Source organism: Corvus kubaryi, unplaced genomic scaffold (genome assembly GCF_017639235.1).
Source record: "Corvus kubaryi isolate FWS band 111438036 unplaced genomic scaffold, C.kubaryi_AGA036_p1.0 125, whole genome shotgun sequence".
Classification (NCBI taxonomy): domain Eukaryota; kingdom Metazoa; phylum Chordata; class Aves; order Passeriformes; family Corvidae; genus Corvus; species Corvus kubaryi.
Window position 1 is genome coordinate 376,445 of NW_024580660.1, and position 25,932 is coordinate 402,376.

The 25,932-nt window shown below is 41.2% G+C and overlaps 1 protein-coding gene and 1 long non-coding RNA gene across 11 annotated transcripts in view; one reads left to right on the top strand and one right to left on the bottom strand.

Moving 5' to 3' along the window:
• ANO5 (anoctamin 5) overlaps window positions 1–14,981 on the bottom strand; it is a 55,668-nt gene extending 40,687 nt beyond the window's left edge. For 5 of the 10 annotated variants that reach the window (XM_042021258.1, XM_042021241.1, XM_042021233.1 and 2 more), the window contains exons 1-3: window positions 14,825–14,981; window positions 4,955–4,999; window positions 2,613–2,683 (exon numbers count right to left, since the gene is read on the bottom strand). In XM_042021258.1, coding sequence (XP_041877192.1) covers window positions 2,613–2,683; window positions 4,955–4,999; window positions 14,825–14,966 — 258 coding nt within the window. In that variant the 5' untranslated portion in view covers window positions 14,967–14,981. Of the gene's footprint in view, window positions 1–2,612; window positions 2,684–4,954; window positions 5,000–8,474; window positions 8,534–14,824 lie in introns of all 10 variants that reach the window. The other 5 variants (XM_042021285.1, XM_042021276.1, XM_042021267.1 and 2 more) reach the window with 2 other exon arrangements.
• Window positions 14,982–23,906: 8,925 nt separating this feature from the next.
• The window catches only part of LOC121661295, a 52,489-nt gene continuing 50,463 nt past the window's right edge, over window positions 23,907–25,932 (top strand). The window contains exon 1 of the long non-coding RNA XR_006014903.1: window positions 23,907–24,075. This is a non-coding gene — a long non-coding RNA (uncharacterized LOC121661295). The remainder of the gene's footprint in view (window positions 24,076–25,932) is intronic.

Genomic DNA, 25,932 nt, shown 5'->3' on the forward strand with positions numbered 1-25,932 from the left:
TCATCCAAATCACATACTCCTTTGCAGATTACAAAAGAAAGGAAAAAGCCAAAAAAAAAAACCAAACCCAACCACTGAATTATGGATGGGGAATGTTTCTTCTCTCCATATTAAATCTAGATTTATTTTTTCCCTCCTCTGTTGCTAAATCAACAGTAAGGCCTTAGCTTTTTTTCTGTGCTGCTGAACAGAGCATACTGTTGCTGGATGTTAAGTTTTTCCTCTTCCAAAAAAAAAAACAGGCTGAGCATAATTAAGTAGTGGCTTGAATGTAAGTTCATTTAACTCTTTCCCAATGTTTTTTTCATTAATTCCATTTCTGCTTTAAAATTACTTAATTTAAATTGGTTTAGGAATTCCAAATGTTCATATTTTTTAACTGCAAAAACATTGTTAAGTGACAAGAAAATTACCAACCTATCACAGAGGTAAAATCATTAAATAGAGAAATGTGCTACCTGTCAAAACAACAAAAAAGCACATTGACCTGAGCTCAGAAGGGCCTTGGTGAAAGGAGGAGAAACCATGCTGGGATAGAAGACCCTGCTGAATTCCTACAGGAATGCATCAAAGATGTTAAAGGCAACCTAGGAAAGAACTGAAGGAAAATTAAATTCTTCCAGTTTATATGGAAGACAACTGAAGCTGTGACAACACATGAAGACAAAAGATTAGCATTATATGAAAAAAAATCCCATAAATATTAGGGGCTATCTTACTATTGCAATTAATTAATAGAAAAACTTTAAAATATAGACTTAACCTGAATTCTAGGACATTAATAATCAAGAACTAAGCCTGTCATGGCTGTTAAGAGTGTGAAACTGGGCAAGAAGATGATGAGTAACTCTGTAACTTTCTGTCTGGCTAATGCACAGAAAGCACAAATCAGGTAAATGACAATGTGTTAGGGTTCATTGGGTAGGATAGGGCAAAGCACAGAAAAGTACTAACTGAAATGTAAGCAAACATCAGATAACCAGCTGATCTGCAGAAACAAACTAAGGCCAAACAAGCTGTCTCAGAGGGAGCAATGAAAACAACAAAACAAAACCCCCCAGTTATCAACTACTTACTGATACTGCTAATACGACAATACTTTGTGATATTTAATAATGAAGTATGAAGAAAAATAATTATGTAAGGAAACATGTAAGTAGAAAACAAGAGAAAACGCTGCATGAAGTTACCAAGGAGAAATTTTTGAGAGGATAACCAGACATATTTTTCCCAGACATGAATGTGCTGAAGATCAAAGCCTCCTACTTTCCCACCCCATCATGAATCTTTCATCCTTCAAGCAAGGTTCAAATCCCATGTCTCTACATATATGACACATGTTGCACTCTTTCTCCCATGTTTCCTGCCTTTTCATACATCTTAAGTCATGAAGTGACTTCTTCCAAGCTTTGGTGAAATAGGTAATCTCCATCCACTCAGAGACGCTAGTAAAGTAGCTCAGAATCAGCTTATTATGGTATGATACCCTTTGTTCAGTGAAGCATTTGATATGGCTGTTCACTGAAAATTTTCCTGGAAAAAAAGATGATTACAACTCCTACAACAGATTCAGAAGGGAACAGGGTGAACATATGAATAAGTTTTAAAATGGAACAGGTAAATTTATGAAAACATTGGGATGATATGGCTGCATGCTCTAAGAAGACAAAGATCTGCGTAATCTAGGAAGCCCTTCTGAGTTCTGTCTTCATGTGATCATCTCCAGCTTTGGCCCTTACAGGACACTGAGAACATGTTTTAAGAAGCTCAGCAGAACAGCTGCAGTTTTTCAACACTCTATTCAACAGACATCATTTCTGATCAGTGCCCAAGGCCAGTATAAGACTATTTCGACAGAAGAGCTGTTTCTTTTCCTATCTTAAACTTCCTATCTTCCTTTAAGCTTGTAACAACAGTAAAGAAATCAGACAATAGGAATGAAAATAAAATACCAATGTAAAGATCACGTATTTTCAATATTCATTTTGAACCAGTTTCTCAACTGAATACTGGCCACACCCTGCTACCTCTTCAAGACATTGTGTACTGTACATATTAAGCAATGAGGTACTGTGAAAAAATTTACAGCTGATGATGCTTTTCATATTGCACATGGTGAGGTACTCTAGTAACTCAAATCTTCATTTGCTTTCTCACGAATCTTGCTGCACTCTCACAATGTTCCCAGAGCAGTGGAACTCCAGTGTGCTTTGATTTCCCCAGCAAGCCAGCAGTATGATATGCAGCACAAAACAAAGTGTTTGGTTGGTGCTGAAACAGTATGTTTTTCCAATTGTCAAAACACTTAAAGATCATGTGATTCTCATTTCAAGACTGATATAGGAAACACCATTAAGTTCATAGTGTTTTCTACAACTACTGTGTTGTACCACTAGCACTGGTTAGTCACTCAATGAGTGTCATGTCATATTCATGGTTTTTCTCTTTCAAAACAATAGAGGAAGAAAACTTTTACATGGATAAAAATGAGGTATAAGATAATCTAAAAAGAAATACTAGTTTTGAAAACGAATTGTCTTTTTCACAGCAACCATTCTTCTTCCTTCCTACCAAGTAGTACATTAACTAACACAATTTGTACTGTACCTTACCTCAGAGCTGCTTGGGATTTCTGATCCTGCAGTTGAAATAGTTTCACTTAAAGGTCCGTTGCACTCTTCCCCTAAGGAACATTGAAAAGGAGATTAACATAAATACATTCCTTTTTTAAAAATATTGTTGTATCTGAAAATGATGTGGATCTTGAGCATGGAACTATGAACAAACAAAAGATGGAAAATAACATTCATAATACATAAAATCTTCAAGAATTTTTCTTTGGAGGGGAAAAATTGCTGCAAGACACAATATACTGAGTCCGTACTACCTTGGTGTAACCTTGCATTCACAGAAATGTATTTTCAACTGTGACAGAAAAAAAATCTGTTGTCATCACGTATCTTTGTTGTCTCAAATATCTGCTAGGTCTAAGAGGGTCTCACACCCAGAGCTTTGCTGCCTCGGTTATGGAAGTTCAATTACCTATGGAAGTGTTTGCTAGAAATCAAATTAGGGTGTGGTTTCTTGCTAAGGGGTCAATGATGCAAAACCTCAAGATTACAAATGCCCACATAATGGAGATACGACAACAGGATCAAGAATAGTAATATGAACTTAATTAGTAAGCTTCTTCTTTAAAAAACGAACAAACAAACCCTAAAAAAACCTAGCTCCAAAACAACAACAACAATAAACTAAACAAAAAGCCCTGCCTTCATTTTAACAATAGTAGTGAACTCCAACATGACTTACCCACAAATAAAGTCATTCCACCAAAGACACTGTTACTGAACTGTTAATGCTAGAAGGAAAAACCTATTTAGCACCTTCATAATCTTAAACTGGATCGAGACACTGCCTGGGTTTGTGCCTCTGAACTTACATTGTCACCAGTTTCCTTTGGAGAACAACTCTGAGCCCATAAGCTAGGCTCCTGCTCCAATAAGTTTTTGTAAACAACCATCTCTCTGCTGATTAGGCAGATCAGACTCTTAAATCAGGCATCTAAATCACTCCACCACCAATGGAAAAGGATAAGCAGTTTCGAAAACAGCTGATCAAAATCTAGACCATGCACCTAAAAATAGTGTCTCTTGCTTTCAGAAAAGAGGATTCATCTTACTTCTTTCTCCATTAAGGAAGCATTGAGTATAGCCTAGACTGGACAGACTTACACTGGACCACTGTCAAGACAGCTACAGTTAGACTATTTCTGCCAATAAAACATGCCTACTTTCTTTTTGTAATCTGCAAATATTTGACATCAAAATTGCATCCAGGCAGGATATAAACTGGTTCTTCAAAAATATATAATAAGCTACTTAAGCACAGCTTGAGAGCATTTTGTTTCCTACAATTTTTTTTTCTTTCTAAGTTCACTTACAGAAAATGGTCTGTAATTTATAACCATACATGTGATGAGAAACCAGGCAATGGTATGTAAAATATAACAAATAAGTTTCAGAATGCCAAGACACTTAACATTGTTGCATGCTATCCTGCTAAAGCAAACTACACTTGGAAAATCTGTATTAGTAGATACAATCTGAACATCAGGATAAAGAATGGGAGCATCCCCACCATGCTCTGCTACCTGTGCTGCCTAAAGCCCTGGGAGGCAGGTGGCTACTGCAGACTTAGCCAACGGTACGAGCCCAGGGCCCAGGAGCAGAAAGCCCAAACATTTTGTCACACAACTCTCCAGTTCCAGGCCAGGAACAGTCTGACACCTTGCCCCTGCAGCAGGAACATTCAATTTTCTATGCTGCTGAGGGAACTTGAACTGATTCAGTCGCCTGTAACAGCCTCTGTGTGGGGTTTTTTCTGGATTTTATCCTCTCCGTAGTTGTGAAAGTCTAACCTCAGAACAAATATAATTCAGAGTTCCACATTTTAAATGCTTTCCCAGTACCATAGCTGATTACATATGCAACTTGTGGAAGGAAATCCTCCTGGTATCTCTGTTCCACTTAAATAAACCTGAATAACCCTAGAGCAGCACACAAGAAGGTAAAAAGAGAACGCAAAACATACATTAACTGAGAAGTACAACATACTTAGTACATTCACTCCTTGTAAAACATGTAATCAGATTCCTGAACATGAGCAGCACAAGCAACACACACCCAAATCATGTAGGAAGGTGCAAAGAGGCCCCCATCCCAGAACTGCACCAAGCACCAGCAATGGAAATGCCCAGTTAAATCTTAACCAGGAGAGCTGCCAACAGATAGCCAGCAACTGACTTGCAAATCACATTGCAAAAGGTTCATATGTGGTACCAAAGACTCACATTAACTGAAGTCTGATTTCCAAAAGGCTCCCAGCAGAAAAAAAACAAGGGATAGAGGACACAGACAAAAGGGAGGAGGTAAAACGCTGGTTAGTACGATACCTTCTGACTGTGATGGCTTGAACTTGGTGAGAATCGCAATGTCATCTTTAAAAGGAAAAAACACTTCAGTAAGAACCAGAAGTAAAATTCACTTTAACATGAACCCATTTCATAATTCTCCTCTATCCTTTACAATACAGCCACCATATAAAACAGAAGAATAAGCCCTGGACACCAGACACTGTGACCTAGACAGAAAGCATGGTGCAGGCTCCTCTTGGAACACCAACATTCACCTTTTTGTCCAGGCACCTTATTCAGCAACACAAACAAGGATTCCACTTTTCCTTATCAGCAGCAGGGAGGACCACCGTAGTTTCTACTAGCCAAGAAAACTCTAAAATTCTAAAAAATTTTTTAATTCTTCATTAAATTACTGCTTCATTTCTAAAGATGGGAGTAAAACAATAATATTCTGATAAAATTCCATATTTAGGGTATGTCCTTGTTCTTCAACACTACATGCTTTTATGTATACAAACAGATCTAGAAATAGCTGCACGCCAAGAACAACAAACAAGGACACTTAAAAAACTAAGTGGCCCTTTATTATAAAATTTGTTTGTATAAATTGCAGAAACTTTTTGAAATGTTTTTTGTTCAAAATTAACTCCAGTACAACTCCATGACTATTAAAACTCACTATTTTTTCAGAAATGTATAATTTTTGCATTTGTTCAAATCACTGGCCTTTATGGGAGTGCACATATCCTAGCTGAAAGAAATGCCTCTTTCCCAATGTAACTGAAGTCTTCAGCAGCCTTACAATTCTTCACACAGCTATTTGTAACTCCTTAAACACATATGCCTTGGCAGTGTGCACGTTACTGTAAATAAGCAAGCTTCATATGGCCTATAATTCTGCAGTGTAAGACAACATATGCTGTCCCAAATTACACCCAACCGCAGGGCAACCTACTTAGAAACTTGTGGTATGCCACCCCTAAGAATTACAGACCATTTCTACTTCAATTACAGACCCAAATGATCAGAACAACAGTAACCCACAACAGAAATCAACATTCAGTACTGAAGACTGGAGAATATAATCAAGACTGATTTCATCTCTTAAAATATAAGTAGTTTACTCACAAAAAAGGTACCTTCGTTATTGTAATCTTATGATTTCTGTAACAAGAGTAAAAACGGCTTCTTGTGTAATTAAACAATTAGAAATTCTATAACAGTTTAAATTTGTTCACAGTGCCGGAATCACTTTGTTTTTCTACATGGCAAAAGTGATGAGTTAGGAAAAGGTAAAAGTACATGTGCTGTTGCAAATAAGTAATGATGGCATTGGGAATCAAGGCCTCCCATAGACCCTATTTTCTGATAAAAGCTGCAGCAAGGTAAACAGCACCAAAAAACAAGCTGCACGTTCTCCAGGAGAAATGCAACCTGTCACAGGTCATGTCCTGGTCACAACAGTGGTGCCTCAACTAGGCAAGTAAAAGCCCAGGACACAGACCTAATGACAGGACTTCTCACTCAACGACTGGTGCACTTTGAAGAATGATTTCAACTTCCAGCACTCTACTAGATGCAGAAGAAGCACACTCCAGAGGACACTGGCATCTGGCCTTCAAAGCCATACGAAGAAGTCTGCCTTGCTAGGGAGAGAAGGTTTTTTCGCCATACAGGTGTGGCTGGACTGTGCTACTCATATTTGGAAGCCAAGGAAAAAATCCTTGGCTTTTTTGATTACTAGCATAGTCACAGCCATGGATGCTCTAGCCCCTTTAACTGCACCTAATCCCCACTTTCCCTGGAAGATGACAATCCTTTTACTTCAGCATCCTCAGTAAGTCCAAGTCTGCTGGAAGATGGCAAAGAAAAAAGCTTGTCTGATAACGCTGCACTTAAAAGTACAGCTGAACACACTGCATCTGGTGTGCAGATGCTGCAGCCTGGCACAAGTCAGAGCAACTCCGCCTCAGAAAACAGAGTAAGAGAAGGCTTTTAAGTTTTCCTTTCTTCCAACTTCTATAACCCTGATTCATCTGCACCAAGTACAGTTCTTGACAGATTGTTTACACCAGTAAAAATGTTTACGTATTAGGTACTTCTAAAATCAGGTGGCAGATAAAGAGACATTTCTAGGGATCAAAATTTTTGTTTTGCTACTAAAACTAGAAAATCATCTGCATTTGCACCTAAGACCTCTGATAGAGTTATTCCAAAGTAAGTAATGCTACTTACTTAGCAGCAGTAAGACAGTATTAATACTGATTCTGCTATTTCAGTATTGTTTCCAAAATACTGCTTTCAATTATTTCTGCAATTTTCTTAGACACAATAACAGCATCCTTTTCAGCCAACAAAACCAAGCAAAGAGCTTTCAGACCATAGACACTGTTCTGCATATATCTGACGTATTGGCATATTAGTTTATACACATGCCTATCCCTAGAGCAAAATTTTGATGGTCCAGGTAAAATGAAAACAAATAAACCACCCAAAACCGTAACAAATCCTGAAACTAATACTGCAGTTGTTATGAAGTAGCTACTTTGCACTATGAAGAAAATTCCCAATATTCATTTTTAACATGCTACAAAAGAAAATGTTACTCCTAGATGTCTTGAAGTTACCATCTTAATAAACCCCCTGCCATTATGGATCACCTGGCCTGGCTGACAGAAAAGAGAAATCAGTTACTCCTTCCAAGTAAGCATCATAATGACTATTGCAAGTGCTTCCATATCTAAGGAAAGCAGCTTCACTTATCAACTAAACTTATGCACATACTGATCATAGCCTCCTGAGCTGGATGACAGAGTTGCCACAGGGAACTGGAGACCCACCTAGCTGACTTCCGAGAAACCAAAATAAGGTTATTACTCCAGCTGGCATTGTCTGAAGAGTAATAACTGTGCTGCTGAGCCAAAGGTTCAATCTTAAATAATGCGTGAAGTGGTGATTCATGCATACACAGAGATGCCCCTAAAAATTTAAAACTATTTAACAGTGAAAATATTCTCAGTGAATCCAAGAAAGTCTATTGGAAATATTTTAAAAGAATTTTATTAGTCCCTTAAAAGAAAGAAGATTGCATTCAAGCATAGGCTGCTTCACTGACATATTAATTTTTTTCATGTGTTTTATTATTAAACAAGCACTTCCAGAAAACAAGTATTTATCAACATATCGGAAGCAGAAGAAAAATAACTCCTTAATATAGGCATAAATTTGGAAACCTGTTCCTAACAGTAAGAAAATCTCATTTAGCATTTGGAAAAGACATGAAGTCCTAAGTCCTAATCTCTAGTATAGTAACTGGGTACTTTAAATCAGAATAGGATGTTTACCCTCCACTGCCTCCGTTTTAAAGAGCCACAAAACCACCTTCTCTTTTGATTAAAAGCCACCAGGATAGCAAAAAAGAGAATATATTAAATAAAAAGAGAAGTTGTGCAAATCTGTTTTTAGCAAAAAAACCCACAAGCATAGTGTTGTAACACAGAACTTGAATGGCATTTTAATGCAATTCAGGCGACAACCAACACTCTATCTTACGTACCAGCACAGACAAGACTTAAAGCATGCTGTGAGCACTCAGACCTTCCAGGCATCATCGTTCTGCAGAATGACACACATAAACTGATTAATAGGTTCAAATGCATTTTAAAAAGCTTTTTTTTTTTTTTTAAAGAAAGCTCAGACTAGGAATAATTGGATTAAGTCAGGTATTTTTAAACTGCACAGCATTTACATGCATGTGAGTAAGGGGGACTAGAATGACAAATAAACCTCAGCAGAACAGGGTGGTAGAACACCAGACTGCAGGAGTTCTGACAGCTCATGAAGCAATAGGCAGTGCTTGTTTGCCTTTAAGAGTATTTATACATTCAGGGCCAGATTTTATCGGCACTGACTGCAGAGGCAGGCACACAGCTCCAGCAACGGCCTTGCACATCCATGAAAGTGCGAGGTGCTCTCACCTCTCCTTCAAGATAAAATGAAGAAAGAGGAACTGCGGGATTGTTTTTCATCACAGCCCAATGGAACCACGAGCACTTCAAGAAGTGTTAGGCACAGACTTGCTTTCCTAGTGTGCCCAGAGATACACTGACCATCTCACAGCACCATTCATTAATGCATTTCTCCAACTTCCACTAAAATCACTGATGTAAACCCTTAGGCAACAGAGTCTCCAATTTCTTTCCACATTTGCAATACACAAGTGTCCAAAAATAGTGGAGGGCCCAGTGCACTGGTCATTCTGTGCATACACATTACATTCCTACCCTTGGATGAGAGATCTTCTTATAGATGTTGTAACTGAAAAGGAATACACAAACTAGGAAACTAATGATGCAAATATAGCAATAAATTTTTTTAAGATCACCTCGAATTTACTATCCTCTGGTGATATTCCACAGTTTCATGTTATCCAGACATTTAATTTCAGATGGCCAATTTAAAGTTTCTGGTCCTTTATGCTCTACCTCACTCAATACTCTTCTGGTTATGCTTCCAATGAAATGCATCACTGGAAGTTTTGCCAGTGTATTCACCAGGTATTTAATTTTCTCACATTAAACAACATAAAAATATACCAGTATAGGAAGATGTTTTATAACCAAATGTAAGATTTACAAGAATTGCAAGAATTGGCATTTTTGTCCAAATTACTTAAAAAATGATGGAATAACTTTGGAATTCCTATACTGGTCCCAAAGAGAAACTGTTCCTATCAATCCAGAAAATGATCAGGGCAATGGACCATGGTTTCCATCGCTTAAAGTTTTTACTTAAGCACCAGTCAATTAACAGAATTGAAGTAGGCAAAGTGGTTTGAAGAACCAAGTGGCATGAAAACCACATCTGCTAGCCATTACTTGTTGGCATGGTATATTTCTAGCACACTATAAATGGTGCAAACATAGACTTTCTGATTTCCTACACAACAGTTAAGACAATTCCTTTGAATAACAAACTACAGGGGCCTTTCTAATTTAGGGCTAGTGCAGAAAATGAAAGGACAACCATCTGCATCATGAGTCCTGCCCATATGGTTTGCTAGGGTTCTGCTGTCTTGCCAAAGGCCTCAAATTTCATATTTACCCTTGTAAGCCAAGTAAAGAAGATGAGAATCCCCTTGGGATTTCCAGTTAGAAGACTGCACTTCATGCAAAGATATACTCACTTCCTAAAAAAAAGCATTTGGAACTTCACCACATCTACTGGTCCTCACTGAGAGCCGCTGGGGAACAAAGGCATGAACACCACAGCTTTGACAGCTTCAGGTTTCGATGAAAACCACACATCTATATAGTATAATCCAAGTAAACAAATCCCAATAGACTCAGCTCCTCCCACAGTGTTTAATCTAACACAAAATGTTATAATTGTTACAACAAAATACACAGTGTTACACAATATGTAACCACACACACAAGGTTTAATCAATTAATAATTCCTGAAAAATAACTGCAAATCCTTCCATAACTATGTTATAATTGCAAGAACTATCCCTAGCAATACAGCTCAAGGACCTTCCTTCCTCTATCTGCATTTATACACACATGCACATGGAAAGCTATCACCAAATACAATAAAATTACTGCAAGATAAGAAAATATAACCTGGTAATTACACTGCTCTTTGGTTCAACCCCCAGATCACAATAAAAAACTAGTGCAAAAGTTCACTGCATTATTACCTTGCCTCTTAACATCTGATCCCATTTTTACGTTACCTGTACCTTCTTGATGACATATTTAGGTTAGATGACTATTTGTCTCCGCCACATGCATATGCAACTCATTGGTTTAAAGATACTAAATATGAAGACAGTGGTATTTGCTTTCTTGGTGTTTTTGTTTGTTTGTTGTTTGGGGTTTTTTTTTCACAAATTATATGCCAACAGTTCTCAAGCACGATTTTAAAAGCACATTTCCAGCAGTGCCCTTATATCTTATCCTAGTGTTTCCTTGTATCACAGTAATTATTCAGCCTTTGTACACAAAGATTTAAGTGTACTTCCATTTTATAATACATTTATCAGTTTATTTCTGTAGGGAACACCTCAGAACAGCACACCAGGCAGTGCCTTAGTTGCAAACTGCTGGAGAGGGAATCACCAAAAGAATATAACTCTGCCTTACACCAGAAGAGAGGCTGGTGGCTTTCGTGGTGTTTATTTGGCATTCACAATCCAGAACCTCTGACCCCCCCCACTGAGCCAAACCATTCCTCCAGGACTTGTCGTGAGGGGGAGACAGCTGCAGAGCATTTTCATTCATCTTCTCAGCAAAAAGGTGAAATTGTAAGTCACTTGTTGCGAAGAGACTAAAATGCTTTCACCTGTGATGGCAGGGCCATCACTCAATTCTGCACCTGAGGGATCTTAGAGGTCTTTTCCAACCTTAACGATTCTATGAATCCAGCTGTATTTCCCAGCTTCCCAAAATGTGGCCTGAATATCCCACATAATTGCTACTAGGTTTAAATGGCATGCACCGAACTTAATGCCTCCTTTGCTACTCACTGAACTGCAGAGAGTGAGTTTAATCTCATATGCAGGGTTCTCACCTAAAATGAAAATGTTGCCCAAGAGCAATTTTTTTTTTTAAACTGACATAATCTTTGGAGAAAAATCCATATTTAACAGCTGCAGTGGAGTTGGGTTTGATGTTTTAATTTTCGCATTATAATCACCACAGCTATACACTGATATGATGCAAGCTGTTGGGATGAGTTCCCAAAAGCAGGTTTTCCTACTACAAACCGGAGTTTTCTGTTATGAAGAGGTTTAGCTTCCAATAACCAACCTGTATTTACACTGTGCCCCCACTAAAGAAATTCCACTCAGAAAACAGACATTGGTTGGTCTAAGAGAGTATTTTTTCCCCTGCCTTTTATATTATGAACTATTATCTAAATTTCTTGGACCTTTTATTTCATTACCTAGGAATAAACTTCCAAACAGCTTTCCTCTTAACAACCCCTTTGGTTTAGCCCTGTGGGAACATGATATCCCATGCAATGTTTCCACAAATAGATCAGAAATTACTACATACATTGCGACAGTAATTGGAGACAGATGTAGTCTTGAACAGAGGCCTGTATTTTATGTTACTGGTATGAATTCTGATCAAATAAGTGAAGTATCATTTTATTAAATGACAGCAGTATTTGGCCCTGAATGCTGAGGTATTGCGAGACGCCAACATACTGGCACAAGCAGTTTGCAAGTCATGCCATCAGCTTTCCCTGATGTTTTTCCACCTTTCTCAGAGGTTACACAAGCAAGATGACAACCAGCCTAAGTAAGCCTTTGAATTGAGATCGCTTAGAGCGTTTTGAGTGCAAACCAGGCTCCTGGAAGTTTTAGAAGAGGAGCCATGTATATAAAGGCAGCATACTTCAAATCATGGCATGGAGCCAACAAGCAAGCTTCCAGAAGACTGGCAGGCTTGGGATATATCCTGCAACACAGCTACTGTAGCATTAACGTGCTGGGGAAAAAAAAGATACTGAAAGTGAACGTAGACATAAATATTCCTAGCAACATATTGCAGTCTTCTTCCTCTCATATTGACATTCCGTTTTTGCAAGTTCAGTTTTCTTAAACTTTAACATTTGAGGTAAATGACACACACCTTCCAACAGAAAGCAAAATCACACACACAAAAAAGGAATTTTTTACCTCACACAGATGCAATTCAGCAGGAAGTCAGAAAGCTTCCTTCAAGGTAAGAGTTCTGGCACACAGGCTCTAAACAGGCCTTAAAGTTAAACTTTCTGCTGCTGGTACAGTCTTGCATCCCCACAACCTGTTTCCCAGCATTCAAGTTAAATAAAAAGCAGTAGTAAACCAGAATTAAATAAACAGGTACTATCCAAATACAAACATGTCTTTAAGGAAAAAAGTAGCAGATATTTTCTCTCCTGCCTTGCTCCTACTGACTTACACAGGCCCTGCTTGAGCATATCAGACATCTAGAGCCTTAGGAGGCTTTTCCTTAAAGGCACAAAGCATGTGTTTGGATCTACAAGAAGTCCTGCTGGCAATATATGCATACTGTTAACTTTTCTTAACAATAATTTAAGGAAGGTTTTGGGGGTTTTTTAACCTTGAGAGACTTTTGGGGAACAAACTAACAGAAACTTTAAAAAGCCCATATGCAATTTGTTTCTGTTTTAGAAAAGTGGTGAGTTAACAATATTGAACTGAACCAGAACATGATTTCGTATGGAGAGTTACATGCTACTGTACAGCAAATCCTCGTTAACCATCCTTGGACACTGGAACTCCTCAAATTTCCTTATATTCACTATTTATGACTATTAAAAAACCACAAGGCTCATGGGAAAACTGAATACTGTGGAATGAAGTTTACAAATCTGACTTCATAGAATCATTCCCTAAATGGGAATACTTTGTGTGTTCTGTAAATATTTTTTAGTGTCAAGGTACTTCAGAAGAACAACCCATGGAGAGAGCAGCTCAGTCCAAACACTTTTCATTGCTCCCAGGCACTGGGATGGGCGATGACTCAGGTCTCTCACATCCCCTTTGGAATAGGATCGCTGGCCAAGCGGCTGTAATATCCATCTGCTCCAGTTCCTAAGAAGCCTGCCAGCTCTACCAGGCCTTCCCAGAGAGGGCAAACCTTTGTCTGACACTTGCTGTGGATGCCTGCCTCCCCACAGCCGGACACCCCTCCTTGCTGTCACTATAAAGAGCTTATTTTGGGTAGTTTCACAGTCAATAGTGCCATCATACCTCTCTGAAACAAGACTGCCAAATATTTTGAAAATCATGATTTGCCACTAGTGCCCATGGTGTTTTAAATGGCATTATATATGTTTTTCTAAAAAACACAGTGTAGTCAAGCTGTGAGGGGGAACATATAACCTGAGAAGCCAACAAAAGGACTTTGTGCTTCTTTCCTGCTTTAAGATTTTCACGTCTAGGACTGATGGCAAAGCATTATTTCCAAAAAAAGAGATCTTTTTCTAGGTCAGCATTCTCCTTTTTTTAAAAAAAAAAAAAAAATCTATACAGTTTCATTCTGAAAATATCAACATGCTCTCTTACATCTGACTGTTGATTCACGTTGCCAGGTGAGGTGCTGATAAACACACACTTGTGTCATGTTATTTTACAAAATCCTAATATGATCACATTTATTATAAATAATGACATACCATACTGACACGAAATGGAAACAGTAACCTCGCTATAGCAAAAAAGCAAGGCCCTGACACGAATCCACTGGCCACACATCCCCTGCCGCAGGGTCTATCCAAAGCTGAAGGGTACCAGCGCATCTGGTAGAGAGCGAGGGGGAAGAAGGGTGCTCACACCTTCCGAAGTGAGGTGACCCGGTCTGCTCTGAGCCTTCTTGTAAGGGCAGCCTCAGCTGCTGGAAGGCAGCGCCCGACCCCAGCTGGTGCTTCGGCGGAGGCTGAAAGTTTGCTGTCCGGCAGAGGGACATCTGTACCTGCTGTGTCTTTTAAGATAAAAATCAAGCGGGTTCTCTAGCTTTTGCTCTTGGCAGGGTGCTGATGTTAGAAGCTTCATTTTCAAGGTTTATTTGGGGATTATACAGATCTAATCATAGTTTGATCATGCTCATGGAAAAGTGGTTTTGCTCTCAAGTGGAAGCCGAAGAATTAAAAGCTCGATGCAGGAGGGGTCAGGATTCATCCTCGATCAGCCCCATCTCACAGACGCCGGCCTTCAGACCCTGGGGAGGAACCAGAGCTCCCCAATGCCCCACACCACGCTCGCCTCCGCTGCCTCCCACCCGCGCCGCTTCCATGGGCCCCGAGTCACCGCTGGGCAGGAAGCGCTACCGCACCCCGGGGGGCAGAGGCGGAACAGAGCCGCGATCCCCCTTTTCCGCCCTCTCCTACCGTCCGCCGACAGAGCCATCTCGATGAGCGTCTCATTTGCTTTCTTCCCCAAGCGGTTCATGGTGGCCGCCTTTCCGCTGCTGCTGGGGAGCGGCTGTGCAGCGGAGCCGTGACTCACGGGCTGGGCAGCCGCCTCACGCATGCGCACTGCCCGCGGAGGCGGAGCGGCACCGCGCACTGGGGCGGGGGAGCCGCGGGAGCAGCCCCCGAGCGGGCGCGGTCCTCGGGGCCCAAGCGGGGCCGTGCCCGCGGGGGGAAGAGCAGGAGATCGAGGGATGGGCTGGTCCTATACGGGACGACCCCAAAAATTACGCAGTGTGCCTGAGAGCAGGGTCCATGACATGCGTGATGTGGGCTCAGCTGTGCCGACTGTGTCCCCTCCCGAGCTGCTTGTGCACCCACAGGAGCAGAACGGACCTGGACGCTGCCCAAGCATTGCTTGCTCAGCAATATCTAAACCAGCCCTCTGTTATCAACACTGTTCTTATCACAAACCCAAAACTTAGCCCCATAAAAGCTGTAATGAAGAAATTTAACTCTTAACTCGTGAGGCTCCATGCACAGCTGCTGTCCCTACTCCTGGAGCTGCTACCATTGCCATGCCTCTAACAGCCGTAGCTTCTCATCACTTCCTTCAATCATCTGAGACAGTTTCCAACAATCTTTGTTCAGCGCATGTATTTAATATTTTTTTTGTTTCTTAATATAAACTCAGTCATAGTTTCAAATTAACTTTTTGTATATTCATCTTTTGCTACCTGAGTAATCATTTTATGCACCAAACTGACAGGGAGTTTTGTTATTTGGGCAACTGTAACACAACACCACTTTCATGACCAATAAAAATTCATGGAATTCTTAATAAAAAGTTAATCAAGTCAGTCAGTTGAGTTGCTGTGCTTGTTTTCGGATCTATACACAGAACTAAGCCTTTATTTGTGCAGCCTAACTGCTTCAAGAAGTGTATTTTTAGTCAGAAGCAAGACCTAAAAATGTGTCTGGTTGCTTTCCAAAGCCTAAAATGTTTAGTTGGGGTTTTAATGTCCCAATGCAGGATGGTGGAAACAAAGAAGTTGGGTTTGGCGCACCAAAAGGTGCCCTGAAACAGCTTGTGACTGCATACAGTGCATCAGGTCACAAGGCTCCGTTTAAGAGCTGTATGTCTAAGCCTTTAATTTCCTCCTAGCAGTACATATCTTGGATAAATGCTTTTATGCCCACAGAAGATGCAATTAGAGTTGCTATTCAACAAGAGCCAGAAACAGCGAGAACTGCCATGGTCATTGCTCAGTTTTCCTCCTAATTATACGCTTGTGCTTCCCAGCTCCACCCAGCAGTGAACCCAACCATACCTAAAGCTGTGTAACTACCCCAGCCAGAACGCCAAAGGAGATTTTACTGACCCCTGTAACTGAACAGGCTGATAGTGTGTCGAGGCTTTGTGCAAATTACACAGTGGCCTGTGGTAGGGATGGGACAGAAGGATGCTCTTCCACAATGAGGGATCTGTGGCGGCGCACAGGAGGTCTGTGCAACACCAGCATTGAATTTTCTTGCATATCCAGAGTCAAACCAGCCATTGTCTGACTCGGTGGTTTCACAGTTTGCCCAAGTGATCTAGGACCACACTTCTTTCCAAGGGTACACACCTTTTTTCCCTCCCACCTTCCAGTTTCACTCTGAATAAGGAATGCTGATAAGGTGATGCATGACTTATGTCAACCTATTAAACCAAATTATAATTTTGTGGGTTTGAGTTTTTTTGGGATTTTCGGTTCCACAAATCACTGCAAGCTACAGGTAAGACCAAAATAGAAGAGATGGGGAACCACGCAATGGTAGGACCATTTAATTCCTAAAATATTAATACAGTAGCCAGGTACACTGTAATATTTTTGCTTTTGGAGTTCAAACACTATTTCTAACACAGTGCATACATAAACCAAAAAATAATAAAATATCTAGAAGGCTGTTGGGTAAAGGTAGCAAGCATCACCAAAATTGCTAGCAATGAATACACTTAGCATATTCAGCGGCCAAGAGTAATCCTTTGTGCTGAAGGACAGCAGGTAGTTTGTAGCCCTTATAAAGTCTTCCTTTCCATTGATTGGCCTTTTCCAAGGCATAATTTTTAGGCCTTCATATTTAAAAAAAAATATTAAACACAGAAAACTGGTGGGATTGGAGAACAAGATTTCAAACATATCTCAGTGCCTATTGTTGTCTCAGGTAAATACCCCAAGGCTGTTAAAAAAAAATTCTAACATACAACATGGGATGCCAACTTTTAAAATTCCATTTAGAGGGTTGTCTAAAACTTTTGGCATGGGAGCATCTTTGAAAATATAAGCTGAGTCTTAAATCATGTGGAAAATTGAGCTTTTGTGTCTATCAGCTAGATGCTCTAAAAAAAAAATTCATTATCAGTTGTCACAGTGACCGCTCTCTTCAGCCCGGCCAGCACCTGCGGTGTGCAGCAGGAGTGGGAAGCAGCCGAAGGCTCGAGGCTTTAAAGCTGCTCCTCTGGAGTTAAGCTCTGCCCACGGGAGCTGAAGCCCCAGGTGCTGTGGCTGTCAGCAGCCCCGACGAGGAAGAGGATAAAAAGTTGCGGGTAGGCTTGCCTTTGGATATAGCCTCAGATTTACTGCCTCAACGAACCGCAAGGAGCACAAGCACAGATCTGATCTGTGCAACAACTTATAAAGGGAGGTGTTACAGTGGGGATGGCCTGACAGGGGACCAATAGGGGTCTTTGGGGGAGGGATATGGACCGGGATAGACATTCACACGGACCAATAGTCTCGAGGGGTGGAGGGGAAGAGGGTCACATGCCCCAATGGGGCGTCCAGGTTTAGGGGATTTCCAAGAGAGGAGGTACCCGAGGGGGCAGGGTTTCAGGGGACTGACGGGGACCATATAGGGGTAATTAGGGAGGGCTTGGGTGACAGACACAGAACAGTCCAGAACTCCAGGAGGGGTTTGGGTGATTGATAGGGAAGGTGCCAGAACAAGGGGAGGGGATAACCATATTGGAAGCACCGGGGGAACAGCTTGGATCTGGGGCAGACCAACTGGGAGTAGTAGGGAGTAGTAGTGGGGAAGGTAGGGACGAACCATTAGGGTACAAAGAACATACAAAATACAATAAAAACATCACATCACCACAATCAGTCCTCTAGGAAAGAATCTGATATATACAGCTTTTGCATTTACCACTTGTGGACCTACCTGTAAGTTGTTCAAATAACTTATGCTTTCAGGATTCCCTCTGCTATGTATGTCATATATCCATGTTGGAGTCTCAGAAGGTCTTTAACAAGTTTTACATATATATTCAGAGATTTAGTAAGTTTTGAAATCACACTGTGAATACAAGTCAGAAATACTGAAACATAAGTTTGAAACAGAGACATGAGCAAAGAGGGAAGTGGTGTGTCTCCTTCCCAGCCTTCTCAGCCTGCTCTTTTTCCACTGATAGCTGAACAACCCCATGGATGTGTTTGCTGTGTTGTGAGATTTCAGCACATGTGCATCCCAGAAACTAATGTTGCTGCCTCTGATATTTTCAGGAGTGTGCTTTGTCAACCAGTTAAAGGCTGTTGAGGATTTCTAGTTGAAGAGCTAACTTATTTGTTTCCCTGTCAATTAGCTCTTTAGAATATAAGTAATAATATAATTTGGAAAGAGATTAATCATTTGGGCACCTGTAAGGCCTGATACCGAAAAGGCTTAGAAAGGTAAAGTGGGACTTAGATGGAAGTTAGGTACCCAAATCTATCATTATAATAGCCCAAACTGCCATTCACTTATTTTTGGGGTTTGGTGGGATTTTTTTGTTTGTCTGTGGGTATATTTTTGGTTTGTTTTGCAGTTTTTTATTGGGTTTTTTGTTGTTGTGTTTCGGGGGTTGTGGTGTGGATTTTTTTTAATGCACAGGGCGCACAGTTTCTATATCCTAGTGTGCTTGTTTTGCACGGCCTGTTTTTTGATAGCAGAGGGGCCACAGAGGTGGCTTCTGTGAGAAGCTGCTGGAAGCTTCCACCATGTCCAGCAGAGCCAGTCCCTGCTGCCTCTGAAGATGGACACGCCACTGGCCAAGGCTGGCCCAATTAGAGAGGATGGTAATGCCTCTGTGATGACAGATTTAAGAAGAAATCAAAACAAAGTGGGGCACAGTTTTTCTCCTAGCCAGAGAAGGGGAGGAGGTGAGAACATGTGAGGGAAAACAACAATGGAGACACCAAGGTCAGTGGAGAAGGAGGGGGAAGAGGTGCTCCAGGCACCAGAGCTGAGATTCCTCTGCAGGTTGTGGTCAGGACCATGGTGAAGCAGCCGTGCCCCTGCAGCCCATGGGCATCCACGCAGGATGCAGAGATCCACCCACAGCCCGTAGGGGAGGTGCCCATGCTGGAGCGGGTGGATGCCTGGAGGAGGCTGTGATCCAGTGGGAGACCTGGTGGAGAGAGAGGGCCCCTGCTTCCAAGCTGGAGCAGCCTGTCCTTGTCAAACCACGACAGTTTTTTCATGCAGAATGCAGACATTGCTCCTGGTACCTCTCACAAAAAATTATCATGGTTTAACACTGGCCAAATGACAGGCACCCACGAAAGTCGCTTGCTCACCCTCCCCTGCCACAGCTGGGCAAAGGAGAGAAAAAAATTTAATGAAGGCTTCATGAATTGAGATAAGGAATGGGAGAAAGCACTCAAAGGGCAAAACAGGCTCAACTTAGAAGTATAAAGTGAATTTATTGCTAACAAAATCAGATGAGGATAATGAGAAGTAAAATACGCCCTTAAAACCGCCTTTTTTTTACCCCAAACCCCTCCCTCCTTCCCACTGACAGCGCAGGAGACAGGGAATGGGGGTTTTGGTCAGTTCGTCACCTGAGATCTTCCACTGCTCAGGGAGAGAAGTCCTTCCCCTGTGAGACCGTGGGGTCCCTTCCCACAGGAGACAGTTCTCTGTGAACTTCTCCAGTGTGGCTCCAATCTCACGAGCAGCAGTCCTGCCAAAACTGCTGCAATGTGAGTCCCTCCCAGGGGCACACAGTCCTCCCAAAACTGCTGTGGTGTGGGTCACTCTTCCACGGGGTGCAGTGCTCCAAGGACAGGCTGCTCCAGCCTGGGAGCAGGGGCCCTCTCTCTCCACCAGGTCTCCCACTGGATCACAGCCTCCTCCAGGCATCCACCTGCTCAGGCATGGGCACCTCCCCCACGGGCTGTGGGTGGATCTCTGCATCCTGCGTGGATGCCCATGGGCTGCAGGGGCACGGCTGCTTCACCATGGTCCTGACCACAGCCTGTAGAGGAATCTCAGCTCTGGTGCCTGGAGCACCTCTTCCCCCTCCTTCTCCACTGACCTTGGTGTCTCCATGTAGTTTCCCTCACATGTTCTCACATCCTCCCCTTCTCTTTATCTAATTCAAACTGTGCCCCCACTTTGTTTCAATTTTTTTTTCTTAAAAATGTTATCACAGAGGCATTACCATCATCTCTAATTGGGCCAGCCTTGGCCAGCGGCATGTCTATCTTCAGAGCCATCAGGGATTGGTTTTGCTGGACGTGGTGTAAGCTTCCAGCAGCCACCTCTGTGGCCCCCCTCCCCTACCAAAAAGCCAGGCCGTGCAAAACAAACACATCTAGGCAATAACATCAGTTAAGGTGGGAGAGCACAGGACAACTACTGTGAGTGAAGGGGATCAGCCTCTCCTGATGTCAGGCTGCCACACCAGGCAGTGGGCTGCTGTAGGTGTGGGGAGGGAGCAGCCAACTTGGCAGGAGACAGGGATGGATGAGGTACTGTGTGCTCACCTGTGGAGGTTGCTGCTCCAAAGAAAAGAATGTAATAGCCACTGTCGGAAGAGAAAGCCCAATGGAGATGGCAGCTTGTCAGTGTTTCAGTCTCTGCTCCACAAACTCTTCCTGCACATTACTCAGTGGCTGTTTGAGATCTGACTCTTTCTTCCCATTACACACGGTTCCTCAGGGAAACCTGGCTGCTTGAACACCATGGTCAGGGGCTCAGAAATACAGCAAGGCTTGCTGATGGGCATGTGAATTTGTGTATTGAGAGACAGCTGATCCTTTGTGCCTGCTACCGCACAGCCCTAAATAGCCATCAGGAAACGGAAAGGGAGTGTCATAAAGAACTGTGCTGAGAGGCGGCAGAGTGCCAGCACTTCTTAAATGAAGTAAAAAGTTTAACTAAGCATGCAAAAGTTCATCATTAGTCACTACATTTTTTTCTATGTCTTCACGTTTCAGTCAGCTGAAATTGCGGAATGCAGTGCAGACAGCCATAAGCACCTATGCTGTCTAAACAAACAGATGACTTTACAGATACGTGTTTTTCTTGGCCAGTTACTACACATTGACAATAGCAGAACTAAACTCAAGTACTCGGTTTGCACTGTCCCCAGGCCAAGGAAAGCGCACGGGCGTGGTCCCAGCTCAGCCGAGCCGCGTCCCAGCCGTGCTGACCGCGGGGCGAGCAAAGGCGGAGACGCAGGGACCGCTGTGTGCCCTCTGCGTGAGCAGCAGCGGCTCGGAGGGAGCTGCTGGACATCAAGGAAACCTTAACAGCAGCCTGGATCCCCTTTCGGGAACAGACAGGCATTTTAGTTCTTAATCTCGCAGTTACATTCCCTTAATTGGATAGCGTGGTTTACAGCCGCCATCAAAGCCTTCTTAAAGCGATAATTCAAAGAAACCACCCCCCCCCCCCAAAAAAAACCCCACCCAAACCAAAACCAAACAGCCCTCCCAAAAGACCCCACCAAAAAAACCCAACAACCCCCCAAACCAAACCAACCCCCCCAAAACAAAAACCAAACCACCCGTCGTGCCCCTTCCCACCCCCCCCCCAAAAAAAAAAAAAAAAAGTAATCCTACAAGAAAAAAAAACTTTTATGTGTTTTGGGGAGTGGAGAGAAATAATCTGTTTCTTGCTGGTAGAGAGATTCTTAAGGATGGTTGAATGTGTACAAAATCTGTTCACTAACAAAGTGTGAGGCTTGATACTTTGCTCTCGTCATGTCGCCATGGACATAGTTCCATTGATTTTGCTATACTACTCCTAAACTACATGAGTGAAGTTCAGCGTTTAATTTTAATGGGCTGTGCACTGATAGGTAAACTCACAGAACAGGTTACCGAATCGGGTGGGGTTAGGAAAAGGCCACTGCATCAGTTCTGGCACTTAAATGACAATGTTAAGAAATTGCATCATCTTAATAAATTCCTGTGTCGTCCTGGTGAAATCATCAATATTTTCACTTGTCCTTTTATAGTCAATTTGCTTTCTCAGGGTTTATTGCCCTCTGGTGGTGATAGTCTTTTCTCCTGTGACAATAGGGATGCTGACATCTCATGCTTCATTTTCGTTTTAATCTGTTGTCTGTTGGTTATCCCAGCGTGATAAATAGATAAAATAAAGTCAAATTACGTTATTTTTTTAACACAGAGGATTGTAGAGTGAGTAAAGGAGGCCGATGTGTGAAAGCCAGAGCACTGAAATGATGCGGGGAGCTCAGCAGCTGTAGCAAAAATATTAATAAAATCAGTTCAGTTCAGTGTGCAGTAATCACCTTAGACAGTAATGCAGAACTGAGTGATAAAGATTCCATAAAAGTACAAGAGAACGAAAAACCTGCAGTTGCATGAGATACACACAAAGATTCTGTCATCACAAGTAAATTTTTGTTAACCATAATTTCTTGTACACAGCTTTTAATGACTTGTACATATCTCATAAATGCTCATTTTAAACTGTCCTTGATTACGTATTTTATTACAAAGTGTATTGAATGATATCAAGAGATCAGCTTTTTTGTAAAAAATTCTATAAAAAGGTAAAGCCCTCAGTATGCATATTAGTAAGTTACTATTTACTGTTTTCAAGCACAACTTATGTAGCTGGCAGACTGGTGATAATAATAGAAATAGTACTACAAATGATTGTCTATTCACAAGGGCAGTATTGAGTGACCATGTTCTTCTCTGCTGTTTATAACATTCTCCATGAGGAGATGACAGTTACAGCAATTGTTTTAATACGAGCATTAAGAAAATATTTCACATTTGCTGTTATAAATGACTGTTAAATTCTGTATATTTGTTAGACCTATATGTGGTTTTCAAAGCTTCCATTCATTGCAGTGCACATATATAGCACTCCTATAAACAACTTAAATGAAGGAAAAATCCTTTCCATGTTGGCTTCTTGGATATCAAATTATCAAGCTACATATATCTCTTTTCAGCTCATCTTCTTGAGTAGACTCTGCAGCTTAACTCCAATGCCTTGACTGAAGGTTTTCATTCTTTACAGCCTCATGCAGCTTCCAATTTTGACCTTTTTTTCCATCAGTCCCGTTCTCCTTGTCCCATGCAAAAGCAGAGAGATTAAACTGTAAAGGCCTCTATCTTACAGTGGTCTAGGCATAGGTTTACAGGTAACATTTCTAATGAGAAATTAGTGTAGATAGATGGGCCAGAAAAAAAAAGTGCAATTTTCTATGGTGATTAGATACAAGGAGAAAAATAGCATTCCTAAGAGCAAGCAAGATGAAGGTGTGTAGGGCTATCTGTCTCAGGGAAGCCTGTGGGATGGTCATAGGGAAAAAGGAATGTGACTAAGACGTTTCCGCAATAACCAGCCCTACCCAAACACACAGGTTTTCCCAGCTTCCTGGGGCTGTGCACTGGCTGATACCATCTCACAACACAGCTGTGTGCTTCAAGGGGCTGTTGTCTGGCCTGTGCTGGCCTGTACCCCAGTGGATGTCGAAACGCTGAAGTATGCTGGAAGGCAGCATAGAAGGTAAATTAAATAGTGGGTGATGTCAGCCTTGATCCAGTCTACTCAATACAGTCTTGTTTCTAGTTCTAATAAAACTGGGGAGTGGCAGGTCTTGGTTGCTGCAGCCCTTCAGTTTCCTTCTTGTGTTCACAATTTCTCCACGCAACTGTGTGAGGTACCGTGACTGTATAGTTTCCAGCCTTTCCCCAGTCCCTAGCCATAGCTGATCCCTATCCCAGATCCTGTCTGAGTAATGCAGCACTTATTTCCCCACCCAGGGGGACCATTATGCAGAGTTGTCAGGGCTGCTCCAGCTGGCCTATCCATCCCGTACACAGCTCAGCCTGGGCATACAGATCAGTTGTGTGAGCTCTGCAAACATGATAAGCATCCAGGAGCAGCAGGAGCCGTGAAACACACAAGCACCCTCAGCCACATCAAACAGAATTGTAAGTATCAAGCAAAAGGTAAGGTGACAAATTAAAAAAAAATTATCTAAAAATCAGTACTTTAAGATCAGAAGTATGAATAGTAGGATGATATCAATATAATCTTATAATTTATGTACACATTCTAGACAGAAAAGAGTCTGTGAGGCACAGAGTGAAAAAGAATAGAAGCAATAAATAAGAAAAATGTAATATTAAATTAAAATGGCTATTGGCTGGGAAATATATTTGAAATTTCAGGGAAATACCTAAAAGCCCTCAAAATGCAAGGTGATTAATCTCCTTTCAAAGAGGCCTACCAGTGCCATCAATAAAGTTTCTTTTTTTGCTATTTACCTCTGACTTCAGGTAGGAAAGCCAAAGTGTAACACAAATAGGCCAGCACATAATTCTGTAATATCTGTGGAGCCAATTTTCCATTTGAACATTTTTTCAGTGGCTACCTCTCAGAATCTTAATTCTCCTTTCCTGCCAATTGGCTGAATACATTACACGAGCTATGTATCTCTAATAAAAGTCAAATCTCTTTTCTTGAAATCATTGCAACTTTCCATAATTAATTCATGAGTTCTTATGAATTGTAAATTATATTGTTTAGCAGAAGAAAAACTAGTTGGGCCTTCTAACTATTCCTTCTTGGATATCCATTCAAGTGCATAATAAATGAGGAAGAGTCTCATTTGTCATTTTTTGTTTCTTTCATTTTAAAAGTTCTACTGTTTCATACCAGTTCAAATCTGAAAAGAGGCAAAAATATACTATGGTAGTTACTAATTGTATCATTTCTGAAATTCTGAAATCCTTGAGTCTTACTGTGTTAACTGTTAAAGATTTTTTGTGATTGTTGAATTAATTACTTATCCTATACTTTTGGATCGTTTCCTTTGGGTTATATCTTCAGGTAAGTCAGTCTACTAAAATAGTAGTGTAATAATAGTGTAAAATATTGGTATACCTGTCAAATGCTTGAGATTACTGGGCTTATCCTTATCTTCAAACATAAAAGATGAACAGACAGGTACTTGTTAATAGCCCAATGTATTGTAAAGGAGAGAAAGTGATATTTGTGTAATCTGGTACACAAACTGTGGTACTGCAAGTATGATAGTAGGTCTGTTTTTCAAGAACTCCTGTTGGGTTTTTTCCCAAGCTAGGCCTTTAAGTCTAGAATAACCTTTCATTTCCTTGTATCAAACCTCAGTTTTCTCATGGTTCTTAGTTTCTCAGAGACATAGTCTGGGCTCCACAATTTACAACTGTGCATGGATCAAGAAATGAGCTAGTATAAAACAGACAGCACTTTTTGGCCAGGCTTTTAAAACCGGTCAATTGCACAAGGAGTCAGTGATCATATTTTCCTTCATGCTTTTCCGTGGGTTACTGAAGAAGCTACAGCATCAAGATTTGCTCTTGTAGTGGGCTGATTCTGGCTCTGAATTTGCTCATCCCCTGCCCCATCTGTTCCAAAGGGTGCATTAGGGGAGTCAATGTGACATTACATAGGAGGGATAACACCAGCTTTCCTGAGTCATTTCTACATTAATTAAGTAAAATGATGCTACTTCATTTTTCAGTTCAAAGCACATCTGCGTGTTTTGATAAAAGTCTTGAATTAGATGAATATTCAAAGCAATTTACATTTTGATTTCCAAGCAATCTTTGGAAATAGAAGCAAAGCCCTAGGTCTCTTTGTGTCTCTAAGTACACTAGCTCTTAGCCCATTTTTGCCTGATGTTCCCCTAAAACTTGTCTGACTCAAGTTAATGGAGTTGGCTTATTTAATCTCTTCGCTAAAACTTTTGAGGAAAAGTTTCATAAAAATTGACCTTTCAGTAATAAGTCTGTGGCTTCTGATGT